Below are 14,696 nucleotides of genomic sequence, written 5' to 3' on the forward strand. Positions count from 1 at the left end.
TGACATTATTAAGACGAATTGGTTTAATTGTCAACGTTGTTTGATTCATAAAGGAGTGAAATCAAAAGAAAATTTTATTCTCATATAGGTCCCTGATATTTGGTTAATTAGTCAGTATCCACCCCTGAAATTATATTTGTTCAGACTAACCCTTTTTGTGCAATTTGTTTCATTAGTACTTTTGGTTCTCCGGTTACAAAATTTTGATTTATTCAGTCATAATGGGTAAATCTCAGAATCAATTTGGTTGGTTATAGTCATTTGGGTGCAGATCGAATTATATGATTTTCGGGTTCAGCTTCCTACATTTAAGTTTTATATATGGTTAAGTATGATTTGTTTAATACCATTTTGGATTTAGTACATTTTATAACTACGTATAAAGAATTATTTTGAATCCAAATTCATTTTGATTTGGTTATTAATCCAGAAGATAATCTATTCTAATATATTTTTCACACCGAATCAAATAAAAAATAAGGTTTTCAGTTCGAGTTTAATTCAGACTTCGATTCAGTTATGAATTGACTAATTTGCTAATTAACTAATATTGATTTAGAGTCTGACTGGTTAAAACGCAGCGGTCGCGGTTGCGGGAGTTTGTGGATGCGGGCGGTTGCGATTTCTAGCGGTTTTAAGAGATTTGTACGACTAGTACTGCGGTTAAAAATTGGTGTGTTTGCGGGTGACTTATGACTGGTTTAACTACCAAATGCGGTAACAGTCAAATAATAAATTAACAATATTTACATTTAATATAATTATAAAAATATCAAAAATCATAAAATTATAATAAATATAAAATTTATATTTAGAATGTTATAATTTTAATTTTTGAAAATTTATTGAAATTGTTTTTATTATAAAATTTAATAATATTAATTAAAATATAATAGATATATTTTAATATTTTCATAATTTGAATTTTAAATTTTTTATTAAATATTTTTACTTTTGTATATATATTGTTTTAAAAAAAAGAAAAAAATTTTACCCTCCCGCAACCGTCCGCAACCGCAAACGCTAGCTGGAGCCGTTTGAAACGGTTTAAAGCGATTTGAGTGATTGTTGCAAACCGCCGATAATCGCTAACAACCGCAAAAGCTGCGTTTGCGTGTGGTAGCGGGAAAACCAGTCGCTCCCTTAGTTAGTTAATACCTACCCCTGAAATTATATTTATCCAGCTCATATGTGCAACATTTTTCTTACTATTTTGGATTTTATGTTTAGAAATTTTGATTTATTCAGTTTGAATGGATAAATCTCAGAATCGATTTTGTTATAGTTCTGGGAGTTTGGATCGAACTATTTGATTTTTTGGGTTCAACTTCTTATGATACATTTGGGTTTTAAATATGTTTAAGTATGGTTTGGTAAATATCGTTTTTAATTTGTTACATTTTATAACTAAGTATAAAGATTATTTTGAATCCAAATTCATTTCGGTTTGGTTAGTAATCCATGACATAATCTATTATGATATATTTTCGGATTGGATCAAATAAAAATATGGTTTTCAGTTCGAGTTTAATTCAGATTTTGGATTCAGTTATTAATTAACGAATTACCTAATGTTGATTTAGTTAGTTAATACCTACCCCTATTTATCCAGTTTAACCACTATTGCAACTTGTTTCTTACTATTTTTTGTTTTATGTTTACAAATTTTGATTTATTCAGTTTGAATAGATAAATCTCAGAATCAATTTGGTTAGTTCTGGGAGTTTGGGTTTGGATCGAATTATTTGAGTTTTTGGGTTCAGCTTCTTATGATACATTTGAGTTTTAAATATGTTTAAGTATGGCTCGGTAAATATCGTTTTGGATTTCGTACATTTAACAACTAAGAATAAAGATTATTTTGAATCCAAATTCATTTAGGTTTGGTTAGTAATCCATGACATAATCTATTATGATATATTTTCGGATTGGATCAAAAATAAATATGGTTTTCAGTTCGAGTTTAATTCAGATTTTTGATTCAGTTATAAATTAACGAATTACCTAATATTGATTTAGTTAGTTAATACCTACCCTGAAAATACTATTATTCAGATCAACCCCTTGTGTAAATTTTTCATTACTATTTGGGTTTTCTGTTTACAAATTTTGATTTATTCAGTTTGAATTAATAAAACTCAGAATCAATTTGGGGTCTGGGTTTTTGGGTTCGAATCGAGTTATTTGAGTTTTCGGGTTCAGCATTTTATGGTACATTTGAGTTTTATATATGCTGGAGTATGATTTGGTTAATACTATTTCAGATTTGTTATATTTTATAACCCAATATGAGATTTTTTTGAATCATTCAGTTTGGTTAATAATCTATCATACATAATCTATTCTGATATGTTTTCAGATCAGATACAAATATGGTTTTTCAGTTCGCGTTTAATTCTAATTTTGAATTCAGTTACAAATTGTCCATGTTTAAAATTTGGTCATCTAAGTTCTCAGATTGTCCATGCCTAAATTTTGGTCATCTAAGTTCTCAGACATCATAAAAATCCGGTTGTGTTTCAGGTTCGGGTTTAATTCTAACTAGGTTAAGATCCGAGCCTTGCGCGGACTGAACATTATATATGTAAAATATTTTATATATTATATGTTTATAGCATATTATGAAATAATAAATATATATTAAATAATTAAAAAGTCATTATCTACTACTTATATAATTAAATTGGTGCGAACATATAAATAAATTTAATAAAACAAAAAAATATTTTTTCTATTTGATATGATATATAATTAAATTTAAATGATAGTAACATATATATGATATATGTTAATATTAATATTTATTAGATGATGTTTTTTGCTCATATTTTTTTTATCATTTGTATCTGTTATAGCAAAAAGTCTAAATTAGTGATAACAAAATTTTCACTGTGGGAATAATGGTTTAAGTAATTTATAATATTTTAAAAAATTAAGTTGTCAATATTTTTTCAAATTTTTTTATCAAAAACATGTTCAAAGTAAATTTTAAAATTAAGATATTTGTGAATTTTTATATGGCACAGAGTTTAATTTAAAATGATACATATTTTATATATCTTTTATTTTTGATACTTTTTAAATGAGACTTTCAACTTATATTATTTTTCAATTATCTGTATCATGTCATAACAAAAGTTTTAAATCATAGATTACAAAATTTGAATGTGAAACTTTTAACAGTTTTAGTAATTTATACTCGTTTTTAAAAATTCAAAATATAATATATAAATAAATTCAAAATTTGAATGTCATATATGCTTTAGCCACATTAGGCAATTCCGTAATCTTATTTAAGGAAATAATGAATCACATTAATAATGTATTTATTGTGGTTTAATAAAAAACTTATTATATATTTAAATGGACCAACCTATTTCTCTAAGGATTCTAAGAATCATTCTAATGATGACACGTGGATACAAAAAAATGTTGCAATGCTTCTCAAATAATATATAGGGGATTTAGTTGTTTGTCCAACAAGGCTTTTCATAAGAAGGCAAATTTTGATTTTAAGTTAATCTCCACGATTAAAACTTAGCTTCCTTATTGTATTATTTTAAATTGGTCTAGAACAAAAATGATGTCTTTTAAATTTGTTTGCTTTCATTGATACAACAAAGACCAGAGGATGATAAACCAAAGGTCTTGCATGCAGAGTCCATTCTTTTTCAAAAAGACTCAAGTCAATCTCGGGACGAAATAACAAGTAAACCCAATGCACCTATGAGAATATACTGTAAGAAGAACCATGCAAAAATGTCATAGAGTGTTCATCATGGATTGGATCATAGAGTGAGAACAAATAATGTATTGACCTTAATGATAGGCTTTTCTGTCATGATTATAGTCACCCATCCAACATAAGGCAAGAAGCTGAAGGAGAAAAAAAAAAGTAAAAGCATTTATGGTAACTACAGATTTGGATTTAAACACTGTACAAATATGTGATTAAAGTAAATTAATTACCCGACAGCACGACCCATTATATGATGTCGATGAAGCCAAAGCTGACCTTTAGCATAGAGAAGTCTATCATCTCCAGGGTTATTGTCACCTGGAAACATTAGAAATGAAAATGTGAATGGGCGTTGGATAATAACAATATGATAAACAACTAAGGGGCTGGTATTGGATTGGGAAGTTTGGCGGAATTAAATATAACCGTAATTAGGATTTTTTTAATGGATTTCATTGGATTCTTAAAAGATGAGAAGGAAAATAAAGATAAAGGGAATAGATTCTTTACGTGATAAGCAATTGGATTTTAGAACTATGACGACGTACTTGGGCTTAGACTTTGTTTCCAAATCAACAATAAAAAAATAATAAAATCATTATTAAAATATCTTTTGCAAATAAATAAAACAATGTAGTTGTTGCCAGAAAAAAAAAACTAAGTAGTTGCATCTTTCCACATTTCTTCAGCCATAACTTCTCTCCAGATATTAGCACTTTCTCTTTCTTGATCTTGTGTCTCAAAAATTTCTTCAACATTTTCAGAATCATCTCTTACATTGTTTCCTTCCATATTTTCTGCATTGGTAGCTTCATTGGCAACTTCAACAGGAAATTCATCTGAGCGACAATGCTTTCGAAGAAAATTATGTAAGGCTACACAAGCCAATACCAATTCTGCTTGTGTCTTGATAGAAAACGGAGGAGAAGATTTAAATATTAGAAATCGTGATTTGAATATTCCAAATATTCTCTCAATCACGTTTCTTAAGGAGGAATGACGATGATTGAACAATTCATGTGGAGTTTCGGGATCACAGCCTTGGCCAGTAAAGTCTTGAAGATGATATTTAGTACCTCGAAAAGGAGTTAAAAATCTGCGTCTGTTAGCAAATCCACAATCAGCTAGATAAAATTTGCCTGAAATAAAATTCAAATAAAACTATTAGCTCATCATTTATTAAATAAAAATATTGGATTATGATTTACCATACAAAAAGTTACCATGTGGAACTTCAAATTTATTAGTTCTCTTCGTTAAAGCATCATATAATACTTTGGAATCATGAGCTGAGCCCTCCCATCCACTGAGAACATATATGAATTCCATATCAAAATTGCAAACAGCCAACACATTTTGTGATATTTGTCCTTTTCGATTGCGGTAGCTAGGAGCATCACACATAGACACCATAGCTGGTATATGAGTACCATCAATTGCTCCCAAACAATCCTAAAATATAAATGATATATTAGTTTTCTTGAATATAATAATAAATAAAAAATAAATTAAATTAAAAAGTATACATACCTTAAAATAAGGATAAAACCTTGTACTTTCTCTGATTTTCGCAGGTACCGTGAGTTTGGGTTTGGCCATCAAACTTGGAGCAATTGTATTTATTGCCCTTAAGACTTTGTGGAAATTTGTGCTTGTTGCAAATTTTGACCTTTTGAAAGTATCTTTGGTGTGACAATACCTTGAATTTTGGCCGACGGTGACTAGAAAAGTGGCCACCATTTCTTCAACACAGATGAATCTCGTATCTTTCAGATGTGTTGTTTCTTTAATAAGGTCACATAGCTTGAGAAACGCATCTGGATACATTCGATACAACTGTCGAAAATGTTGAGGATCTTCTTGCATCACCTTGTGTATATAGTCGTATCCAACTCTTGTGATGGGACGTCGAATTGGATATTCAATATAGCTTTTAAATTTGAAATATCGATGTGCAATCAATATTTGTGCCAATCCGGTCATTGTCACCAACAAATGCAACACTTTTGTATCTAAATCTTCGTCTTCTGTTTGTTCTCTTATAACATCAGTATCTTCATCTTCCTTTCTTAACCTTATGCAAGCAAAAATGAATATTTTAAAATTTATGGACTAATATAATTATCTCAAACAACTAGTGATACTAATATTATTAAAATATATGGAATAATATATTAAAATATATTGACAAAGATAATGTTAGTGCTATCAAATTTTATTCAATTCTTAAACTGCAATAAAAATAAATTTTATTATAATTAAATCAAGAAACATGCTATTATTGAAAGAAAAAACATTAGAAACTAAGCAATTTAGAAAACAAAGCATCATTTAACGTTCCTTCGTATCCACCCCATACGTTCTTCAACAGACATGTTGATGAACACGTCTTTCATCCCCCACTTGTGAAGCTCGTTCAAAGTATCATACTGAACATCTTCCTCCAAGCCAGAAATTTCTTTGATTGCTTCCCAGATATTATTCTTGTTTTTCTCCACTTCTCTCAAGTTGGCTTCTCTTTGTTGTCTTTCTTCTCTTTGTTGAATCAAACTAACAACCTGATTGCTTATCTCAATCATTTCTTTAAAAGACTTCTCCATATGGCTACCATCCATGTTTGAGTTACTGGATTCTCCACCTTCGACACCTTTAGCTCTCTTTTTAAGGGGTTGCTTCTCTGATGGGCCTTTTCTGCTTCTTGGCAAAGTTGAATTCAAAAACCCTGATGCTTGAGATCCTTCTTTCTCAGCATATCCAAAAGATCTAGGATCTAATTCAAACGGCTCATCATCTTTAGCTCCAAAAGTTGGTGCATCGGTATCGTCCCCTAAACCAATAGCATTTTTTCCGGTAGCTAATCCTTGCTCAAATATTAGCTGTAAGTCTTCATAATCTTCCAAAGTTTCGTCTCGCAGACTCTTCTTAGTTGGATGTGCCTTTAATAAATATATATACATATATATTATTAGTTTAAAAACTTTATAGTAGAAATATTTAAGCTTTAGAAAAATAAGATTACCTTTTCGTAATCATCCCACACGTGGTTAGGAGCTGTAAACTTTTTAGATATGGGATCCCATCCAAATCCAGAACTGAATCGGATAAGGTCTTGCATACTATTATAGAGCTTCTTTAAACTCTTCATTTTACTTAAATAATGCTTATGAGTTTTTTGGCAGCCAACTGTGGCATTCAAAATCGGTAGAATCTTTTTTTCCACAGTCATTTTGCTCATGCTCCCATTTTTGTCGCGCCACCCTTGATTAATACCGTCAACGAGAAGTCGAATCAACACTGTCGTTTCTCGAATGTTCCAAAATTCATATGCACCTTTCGTCTTTTCTTGTTGTGAATCTTCCGTCAAATTTCTAGTCAAATGACATTATATTATGTTTATAGTTTATAAATATTTCAATATATATTATTACATTATATTTATTTATAGAAATTCTATTATATAATTAATTTTTTTACATATGTTAACGTGGAAGACTATTTGAGATAAGGCCAAAAGATAAAAGAAATTCTCCAAAGACGTGTCAATACCATTTGAGTTAGATCAATACGTTTCTTTTTTCATACAACTAATCAAGTCAAAGCTATAATATATCCAAGACGTGTCTTGAAACAATCACACATTAATATTTTACAACCAAAGAACTCTAGATAATCTATGAAACGAAACAAATATATAAAGTTCACAAAATTGAGAAAGGAATTGCAGTACTGAAAACAATAACTTACATGTTATCCATAATGGCGATAGGGCGATCGTACGGAACAGTCAGATACTTGCTAATAGTAAGACACCTGCAAAATATTAACGAAAGTGATGTGTAAGTCTTAAAAAAACAACATATGAATATTGAATTGTTTTTGTCCATTAAGATACACAAAACAACTTACTTCAGTTTGCAGAGTGATTTTTCTTTACGCTAGTTGCTGTAAACAGTTTATATAGAGAAACTTCTTGATATCTACGAGATAAGAAACAAACGATTTAAAAATATAAAATCATTGATATTCAGAGAATCTAGGTAACAAAATCTGTTTAGTAACTAATGAACGTAATATATGGAGAAGATTTTTGAAAAGAACAAACATTTGGTTACCAACGTTTAAAAACTCAGTGGATTTTTATTTTCTTCAACCAGATGGTTGCTTGATCTCAACAACTTCCATGATTTTTTCCCAACTGTATCCAAATAAACAACACCATATGACTGAACATAACCACACCGTAATTTCTCCCTCCTGCCGCCTTAATCACTACTCTCTCATCCGTCGGACGCGGTGCATCCTCCGCCTTCTTGTACATCTCCGGCAACAGAAACTGCATCGTCACCGTCTTCTTCTCTCCTCCTCCTTCCTTGGTCACAACCGGAGCAGTTTGCCGAACACGCGTATGTACTTGGCCAAGACCATAAAGCCGTCGTCTTTGTCGTGTTTGAACTCGGAAGGATCATAAGTTGTGGTGAAGAAGGATGATAAAGAAAGGAATGGTGGTGCAGGAAGGATTTGAAATCCACGTAAAAAAGTTAGGATTTGTTTCCTCTTGTTTTTTATGGAAAAGTACATTAAAATCTATTATAACTTATTTCTCATACAATCTATGAAGATATTGAATAACAGGGGAATTTAATTCTTTCCAAATTCTATTTGACAAATCCTTAATCCAATAACACTGGATTTTAATTCATTTTTTTCAATTCCACAATTGAATAACACTGGATTTAGTATCAGACTTAAATTCCATCAAACTCCATTAAACTACCAAATTCAATAACACCCACTAAAACTAAGGGTTTGAATGGTAACCAAGGGAATGAAGAGGAACACTGCATTCCTTAATGTTCCTCAAAAATGTTACCATTCGTAAGGAATATTTTTTCCTCTTCATTCCTTCTCATTCCCTATTTTGTAGAGAATTATAATGCAAATTTGTTCCTTGTTAATTTTGATAAGGAACACTCGTTCCTCATCGTTCCCAAAATTTTATTCCTATTCATTCTTTTCCTAATCATTCCTAATGTTCCTTGATGGTTACCAGTCACACCCTAATTTTAAATCAAGAAAACCAACACCTTTTGTCAAAACATCGACTTCTCCAGTATTTTTCCTTTCGTGAACCTGAAATGTAATAACCTTAAAGAATCAGAATCATATAGGTGATAATGAGGAAATCTAGAGAAACTTTACCTTAATGACACGATGGACAATTGGAATATCCCGACCCTAAAAAGAGAAGCACGAATCAAAATAACAAATTGGAGAAAGATCCCACGATGAATCACTGAATCAATACTAAGCAAAAGAAATGTAAACTTACATCAATATTGAAAACAACAATCTCGCCAGCTCGAATGGGGTCCTTACTCATGTGCAAGAACAATATATCACCCTACAAGATATCAAATTCTTTCCACTATTGAGTAAACAGAAAGATGCTGACCCTCAAAATAGATTATCAGTGACATATCCGTCTAGATAGAGCGAGCAATACCGCTATTGAGTAAACATATAGATGCTCACCCTTTGAAAACCAGGTTCCATGCTTTCGGAGAGAACAACCACGACAGGGGATTCACTTCCAGTGACACAAATCAAAGCTTTCCATATGATCAAAGAAGATGTGACAATCATCCCTATCAGACAACAAACTGAGATTAGGGTGTCAAATGGGTGTCTAGATGGACATTTTCTGTTTCAAGACACTGATAGTATAAACTCAAATAAAAACATGCCTAAAATATGACTAAACCCAAATAAAACTAGTGTATGAAGACATATAACAAATTAGAAGTATCAAATGGGTCATCCATATTTATAGGTCGTCCGCATCCAGATAAACTGTACATGGTCCAATAGACATGATCCAAATGAAAATTGTATTTTTATGGATATTGATGAATTTTCCAAAATCAGTTTTGACATCACTATTTAAGTAATTTGAGCAGACAAATGATAATGTGGTCGAACAAGTTTCTGTCCTCAAACTGAATCGGATTTAGCTCGTTTAAACTTGCTTTATATATGGATATATCTATAACTATTATGTTTTTGACGTAGGCCACCAATGAACAGCCCCCGTATTCACATGTCCAATCTATTATTCTCGATAGTTTTACTTGGAAAGTAGTCTGCATTCTTATGATAGTTTTTATTCAATAATGAATATATTATTAAAGAAAAAATAATTATGCATTGAAAATGATAAATATATGAAATATGATGAATTAGATTATCAATATACAATACTAAAAGGTAAATATAAGCCATGGAGAGGGTGTCCACGTAAGATAGGAAAATCAACCAATCAGAGAAGCCCGAAGTTGCCACGTCATCTCATTTATTTTTTCGTAAAAAATGAAAAAACAATGCGAAGGAAATGATCGAACCCGCCGGGTTAGTATGACATAAATATAGTGCAGTTACCACTAAGCCATTGAAACTTTCTTGGACTCATATACAAGAATCACTAAGTATGTAATCACAAACTCTTATGTAAAGTTACAATAATATGAATTCAACTTTCAAGACTCCGATACTTTGTTTTGTAAAAAAAAAAAATAAGTGACTAACCTAATATATTCTTTGAAAGTGTGAGAACATTGACAAATATGAAAAAACATAGATTTTTGTTTTCCTGACAAAGTTAAATTTTTTGTAAAAGTAAGTTTAACTTATATATTTTCGTGACAAATATGAAAAAACAAAGATTTTTGTAAAATTTTGAAAAAAAACACAAAAAATAGTTCTCTAATGTCTTAATAAAATATTATTTAAAAGTGCAATAATTAAGGAAATGATCGAACCCGCCGGGTTAGTATGACATAAATATAGTGCAGTTACCACTAAGCCATTGAAACTTTCTTGGACTCATATACAAGAATCACTAAGTATGTAATCACAAACTCTTATGTAAAGTTACAATAATATGAATTCAACTTTCAAGACTCCGATACTTTGTTTTGTAAAAAAAAAAAAATAAGTGACTAACCTAATATATTCTTTGAAAGTGTGAGAACATTGACAAATATGAAAAAACATAGATTTTTGTTTTCCTGACAAAGTTAAATTTTTTGTAAAAGTAAGTTTAACTTATATATTTTCGTGACAAATATGAAAAAACAAAGATTTTTGTAAAATTTTGAAAAAAAACACAAAAAATAGTTCTCTAATGTCTTAATAAAATATTATTTAAAAGTGCAATAATTAAATATATCAATTCAATAAATTTTGGAATTTATAGACAAAACAATAACACAACAAATTTTGAAACATTTGTTTAACCTATCGATTTCTTTTCATGAGAATCCAACTAAACAAGATAAAAAAATAATTAGATTTACAAATATTTAATTACCATTTTATTCAATTTTGATTAATTTCAAATTGTAATAATGTATCTTATAATGTATCTTTTAGAAGTTACAAAAAATAATATTTTTTCTTTATTTCACTAGCATTATATATAGATTCTATATACATAAATAAATATAATATAACAACATAAGCTTGCTTTCCCCGATTCATATGAAAACTTTTTTAGTTATCCACCAAAGTAAATTAATTAAATCAATCAAAGTGTTAGAATACATCAAATTAATATATAATTTTATTTTAAATTAAATTATTTAAAAAGTGTATTTTCATTAAAAACAAAATAATAAATAAGTAAAACTGGTAATTTTTATGACATATATATATATATATATATATATCAATTCTGTGAAAGAAATAAAAGCTTAATATGGAAAAAAAAAAGTAAATGTCTCCAACATGATATGGAAAAAAGTTTCCAACATGAGACATTTATATCATATTGGCTAGTCTCCACTTCCCTAACCAGAGGGGCTAGTCTCCAACATGAGACACGTTTGTTTAAAAAGTAAATAATTTCATTTTTCTTATATATTATATAATAAATATATATTATTTACTGATAATAAAAATATAGCTATTCATTTATCACAAATATCTATGCAAATATGTGAATCAAGTACAACAATCAAAGAACATAATGATTTCCACAAAGAAAATTTTAAAAAATATATTTATGTTATGTAGTCTTATTTTATATTTTTTAAATAATATAATACAATATTATACATTAGTTTTTAGAATTGAGAAATACATATAATATCTTATCCGCGCGTAGCGCGGTTAAAAAATCTAGTTGTACATATAATTTTGATTTGAGATGCAGTAGATCTTTATTAATAATAGTTATTTTTTTTGGATTTTTTTATTACAAAAATTTGGACATTCTCATAAATATACATGATATTTCGAAAATTGTATTTGATAATTAAAATATAGAGAATTCATCTCTAAATAACACTAGATTTAAAGAATCAACAATAACTAAATTTTTTGAATAACAATAAATTAAAATGGATTTAAAGAAAAAATTAAACCAACAAAGATGATTTTACTAAAATTTTAAAAATCCATGAACCAACAACAAAATTTCAAATTCTCAAGAATTCATTTACCAATAACTCCCTCACTAAGACTAGTTAACAAAAACATGACAAAACTAGTTATATCATATAAGGGTCCCTAATTTTATGGAAAATGATTCAACTTAGGAGCCGCATACAATATCGAACCCTACTACTACTAGCTACATACAAGTTACTAAAACTCCCATCAAAGAAATCCAAAATCGGACTGAACTAGATTAACATATGAGAGGAAACGAATAACTAACCAAGGCTGATGGCCTGAGTGAGAAGCTGACGGATCTGAATAGATTTGACTGAGTCTACGGTTTCTCCTAGCCAACCCATCTTTCACCTTCGACGTTTCAGATCGCAGAGACGAACGTGGTTTCAAGCGAAGCAGAGGAGGAGAATAGTCTCCCAAGGCACACGACTTGTACATTTATAGTGTGACGTGGTTTAAATCCTTGACTTGAGTGGCTATATTTTGATGACGTGGCATTATTTTACTCTTTTATCATATAAATCTATTCTTTTTGCCGAAAATAAAATCAAACTATCAAATTTTGTGTGGCTCTCCGGAGATTGATATGGCAATCCTTGCTCCGGCGAGTTTCGGGCGGTTAACCGTTCCGTCTCGTGCGCAAGTTAGGGTAAGAGTCTCTGCTTCTGCTAACCCGCGCACTTCAGTGGACTGGGTCAAGGAAACTTCAAGCTTTTTCGAACAAGACAAGAGACCGATCATGTTGTTCGACGGTAATCACTTTGATCTAATCGCTGACTTCTTGTTCACGTTTCTGGGTTTGTACAAGAACTCATCTTTTAAAATTCGATACTTATTTGAGTGTTATTAGGTGTTTGCAATCTCTGTAATGGAGGCGTGAAGTTTGTCCGAGACCATGATCATAACAGGTTAGTGTCTGATCTGAGGCAACCATTGTCGTATTAGAACTTTTAGTTTTGTTCACTGAGAGAGCCAAATGTAAGGAATGAAACTATGATATGTGTGTTCAGGAGCATAAGGTTTGAAGCATTACAGAGTGAAGCAGGAAAGAAACTGTTGATGCGGTCAGGACGTGCTCCTGATGATATATCTAGTGTGGTACTTGTCGAGAAAGATAGGTAACAACATATATATATATATATAGAAAAGCAAAACTTTTGTTACATGATATTTGATATTGTTAGGGGATCTTGGGATTAGTAGATGCTAGAATATATTTTCTTGTAATTATTAGGGAAAATAGCATTTGTGTATGAGTTAGTTAATTTCCTGTTGGCTAAGTTAATAAATTGAGAGAACCTATTTAAGTAAGGTTTTTCAAAAATCTATCAGATATATTGCTTAGTTGTGTTACACATGTGTGTTTTTTGTCCAGGTCTTACATAAAATCAGAAGCGGTTTTGAAGATCATGAAATACATTGACTTGCCATTTCCACAGCTTGCCTTCTTTTTGCAGTTTGCGCCTCTGTAAGTTTTCGCTTCACATGTTTTAATAGCCCAAGGAAACGTAAATCGCCTCTTGTGAGTGAGTGATGTTATAAACAATTTGCTTTCCATATTTTCTGCAGGTTTGTGAGGGACTTTCTGTATGAAAATGTTGCAAACAACCGTTATGCATTGTTTGGTCGGTCTGATTCATGTGAGATCTAAGAAGACATCAGTGAATGGTGATCCTATTTTGTCACAAAAATAAACTAGATATGTGAAAAATGTTTCCTACAGTTTAACATATGCTTTTGTACACAGATGTATAGATACAACAGCCTTTGAACAACCCATACATATGTACTCATCATGTATAACCTTTTGGATGATGATATTTGTATCAAATGTGGAAGTCTTTTACATAGAATATGTCAGTAGTGCTGGCTACAATATGCTAATTGAAATCTCTGAGTTGCACGCTCTCTACGGTATGTACTCTGAGAAGCTTAGTATATACTGCAATGAATCTACAGAAAATTTAAGGAAGATTTTAAGCATTTGCTGGGGTTTATGAACGATGGTTCACTGAGTCTTTGGTGAACTTACACCGCATGAAGGATGGATAGAGATGTAAACCTGAAGACGTGTTGATAACATTGTGTCTTGATTTCTTGTGTTTCACGTCACAACCAGGTGGAATCCGGGATACAAACCGAACATGATCCAAAAAAATCTAAATCCAAATCCGATCTGAACTTTAGAATATCCAAACGGATCATGTAGTTAGGTGGTTCATGCAAAAGGTATCTAAACACACAAAAATATTATTGAAAACCCATAAAAAAACACAAAACTGAATTCGAACAAATACCAAAATCTAAATTAATATCTGAAATACGTGTTTATAACTTGAACAAATCATTTAAATACTCAATTTTATATTTCTTTTTCGGTCATTAGTCATGTAGTATTCAAGTTTATATGTTGTGGATTAAATATTTGTTTCAAGTATAAGTCATAGTGTAAATACTAAGCTATGTAAAGTTTTGCAATAATTTTGAAAAGCATGTGTAACAAAAA

At 30.4% G+C, this 14,696-nt stretch overlaps 3 protein-coding genes across 5 annotated transcripts; 1 reads left to right on the forward strand and 2 right to left on the reverse strand.

Moving 5' to 3' along the window:
• Window positions 1-3,523: 3,523 nt before the first annotated feature.
• Window positions 3,524-12,627, reverse strand: LOC106360462 (signal peptidase complex catalytic subunit SEC11C). Of its 3 annotated transcripts, none has more exons than XM_048738461.1 (8): window positions 12,456-12,627; window positions 9,272-9,384; window positions 9,069-9,140; window positions 8,939-8,974; window positions 8,824-8,869; window positions 3,970-4,057; window positions 3,819-3,876; window positions 3,524-3,737 (listed from the first exon to the last, which is right to left on the reverse strand). In XM_048738461.1, exons 1-8 carry the CDS (start codon window positions 12,532-12,534, stop codon window positions 3,687-3,689), a joined length of 543 nt encoding a protein of 180 aa, XP_048594418.1. In that variant the 5' UTR covers window positions 12,535-12,627; the 3' UTR covers window positions 3,524-3,686. The 3 variants fall into 3 exon arrangements, with proteins under 3 accessions (XP_048594418.1, XP_048594417.1, XP_048594419.1); XM_048738460.1 differs by having other exon boundaries at window positions 9,272-9,399; window positions 12,456-12,599; XM_048738462.1 differs by lacking the exons at window positions 3,524-3,737; window positions 3,819-3,876; window positions 3,970-4,057 and adding an exon at window positions 8,366-8,537 and having other exon boundaries at window positions 8,797-8,869; window positions 9,272-9,399; window positions 12,456-12,599.
• LOC106402870 (uncharacterized protein At2g29880-like) lies at window positions 5,832-8,162 on the reverse strand. Its single transcript, XM_048738459.1, has 3 exons — window positions 7,484-8,162; window positions 6,759-7,107; window positions 5,832-6,675 (listed from the first exon to the last, which is right to left on the reverse strand). Exons 1-3 carry the CDS (start codon window positions 7,621-7,623, stop codon window positions 6,067-6,069), a joined length of 1,098 nt encoding a protein of 365 aa, XP_048594416.1. The 5' UTR covers window positions 7,624-8,162; the 3' UTR covers window positions 5,832-6,066.
• Window positions 12,628-12,680: 53 nt separating the features above from the next.
• LOC106360463 (DCC family protein At1g52590, chloroplastic) lies at window positions 12,681-14,043 on the forward strand. The gene is made up of 5 exons (XM_013800064.3): window positions 12,681-12,942; window positions 13,041-13,098; window positions 13,201-13,308; window positions 13,566-13,658; window positions 13,760-14,043. The coding sequence occupies exons 1-5, from the start codon at window positions 12,777-12,779 to the stop codon at window positions 13,839-13,841; spliced, it is 507 nt and encodes a 168-aa protein (XP_013655518.2). The 5' UTR covers window positions 12,681-12,776; the 3' UTR covers window positions 13,842-14,043.
• The last annotated feature ends 653 nt before the right edge of the window (window positions 14,044-14,696 follow it).

The sequence above is a fragment of the Brassica napus genome, chromosome A8 (assembly GCF_020379485.1).
Source record: "Brassica napus cultivar Da-Ae chromosome A8, Da-Ae, whole genome shotgun sequence".
In the NCBI taxonomy this organism is placed as follows: domain Eukaryota; kingdom Viridiplantae; phylum Streptophyta; class Magnoliopsida; order Brassicales; family Brassicaceae; genus Brassica; species Brassica napus.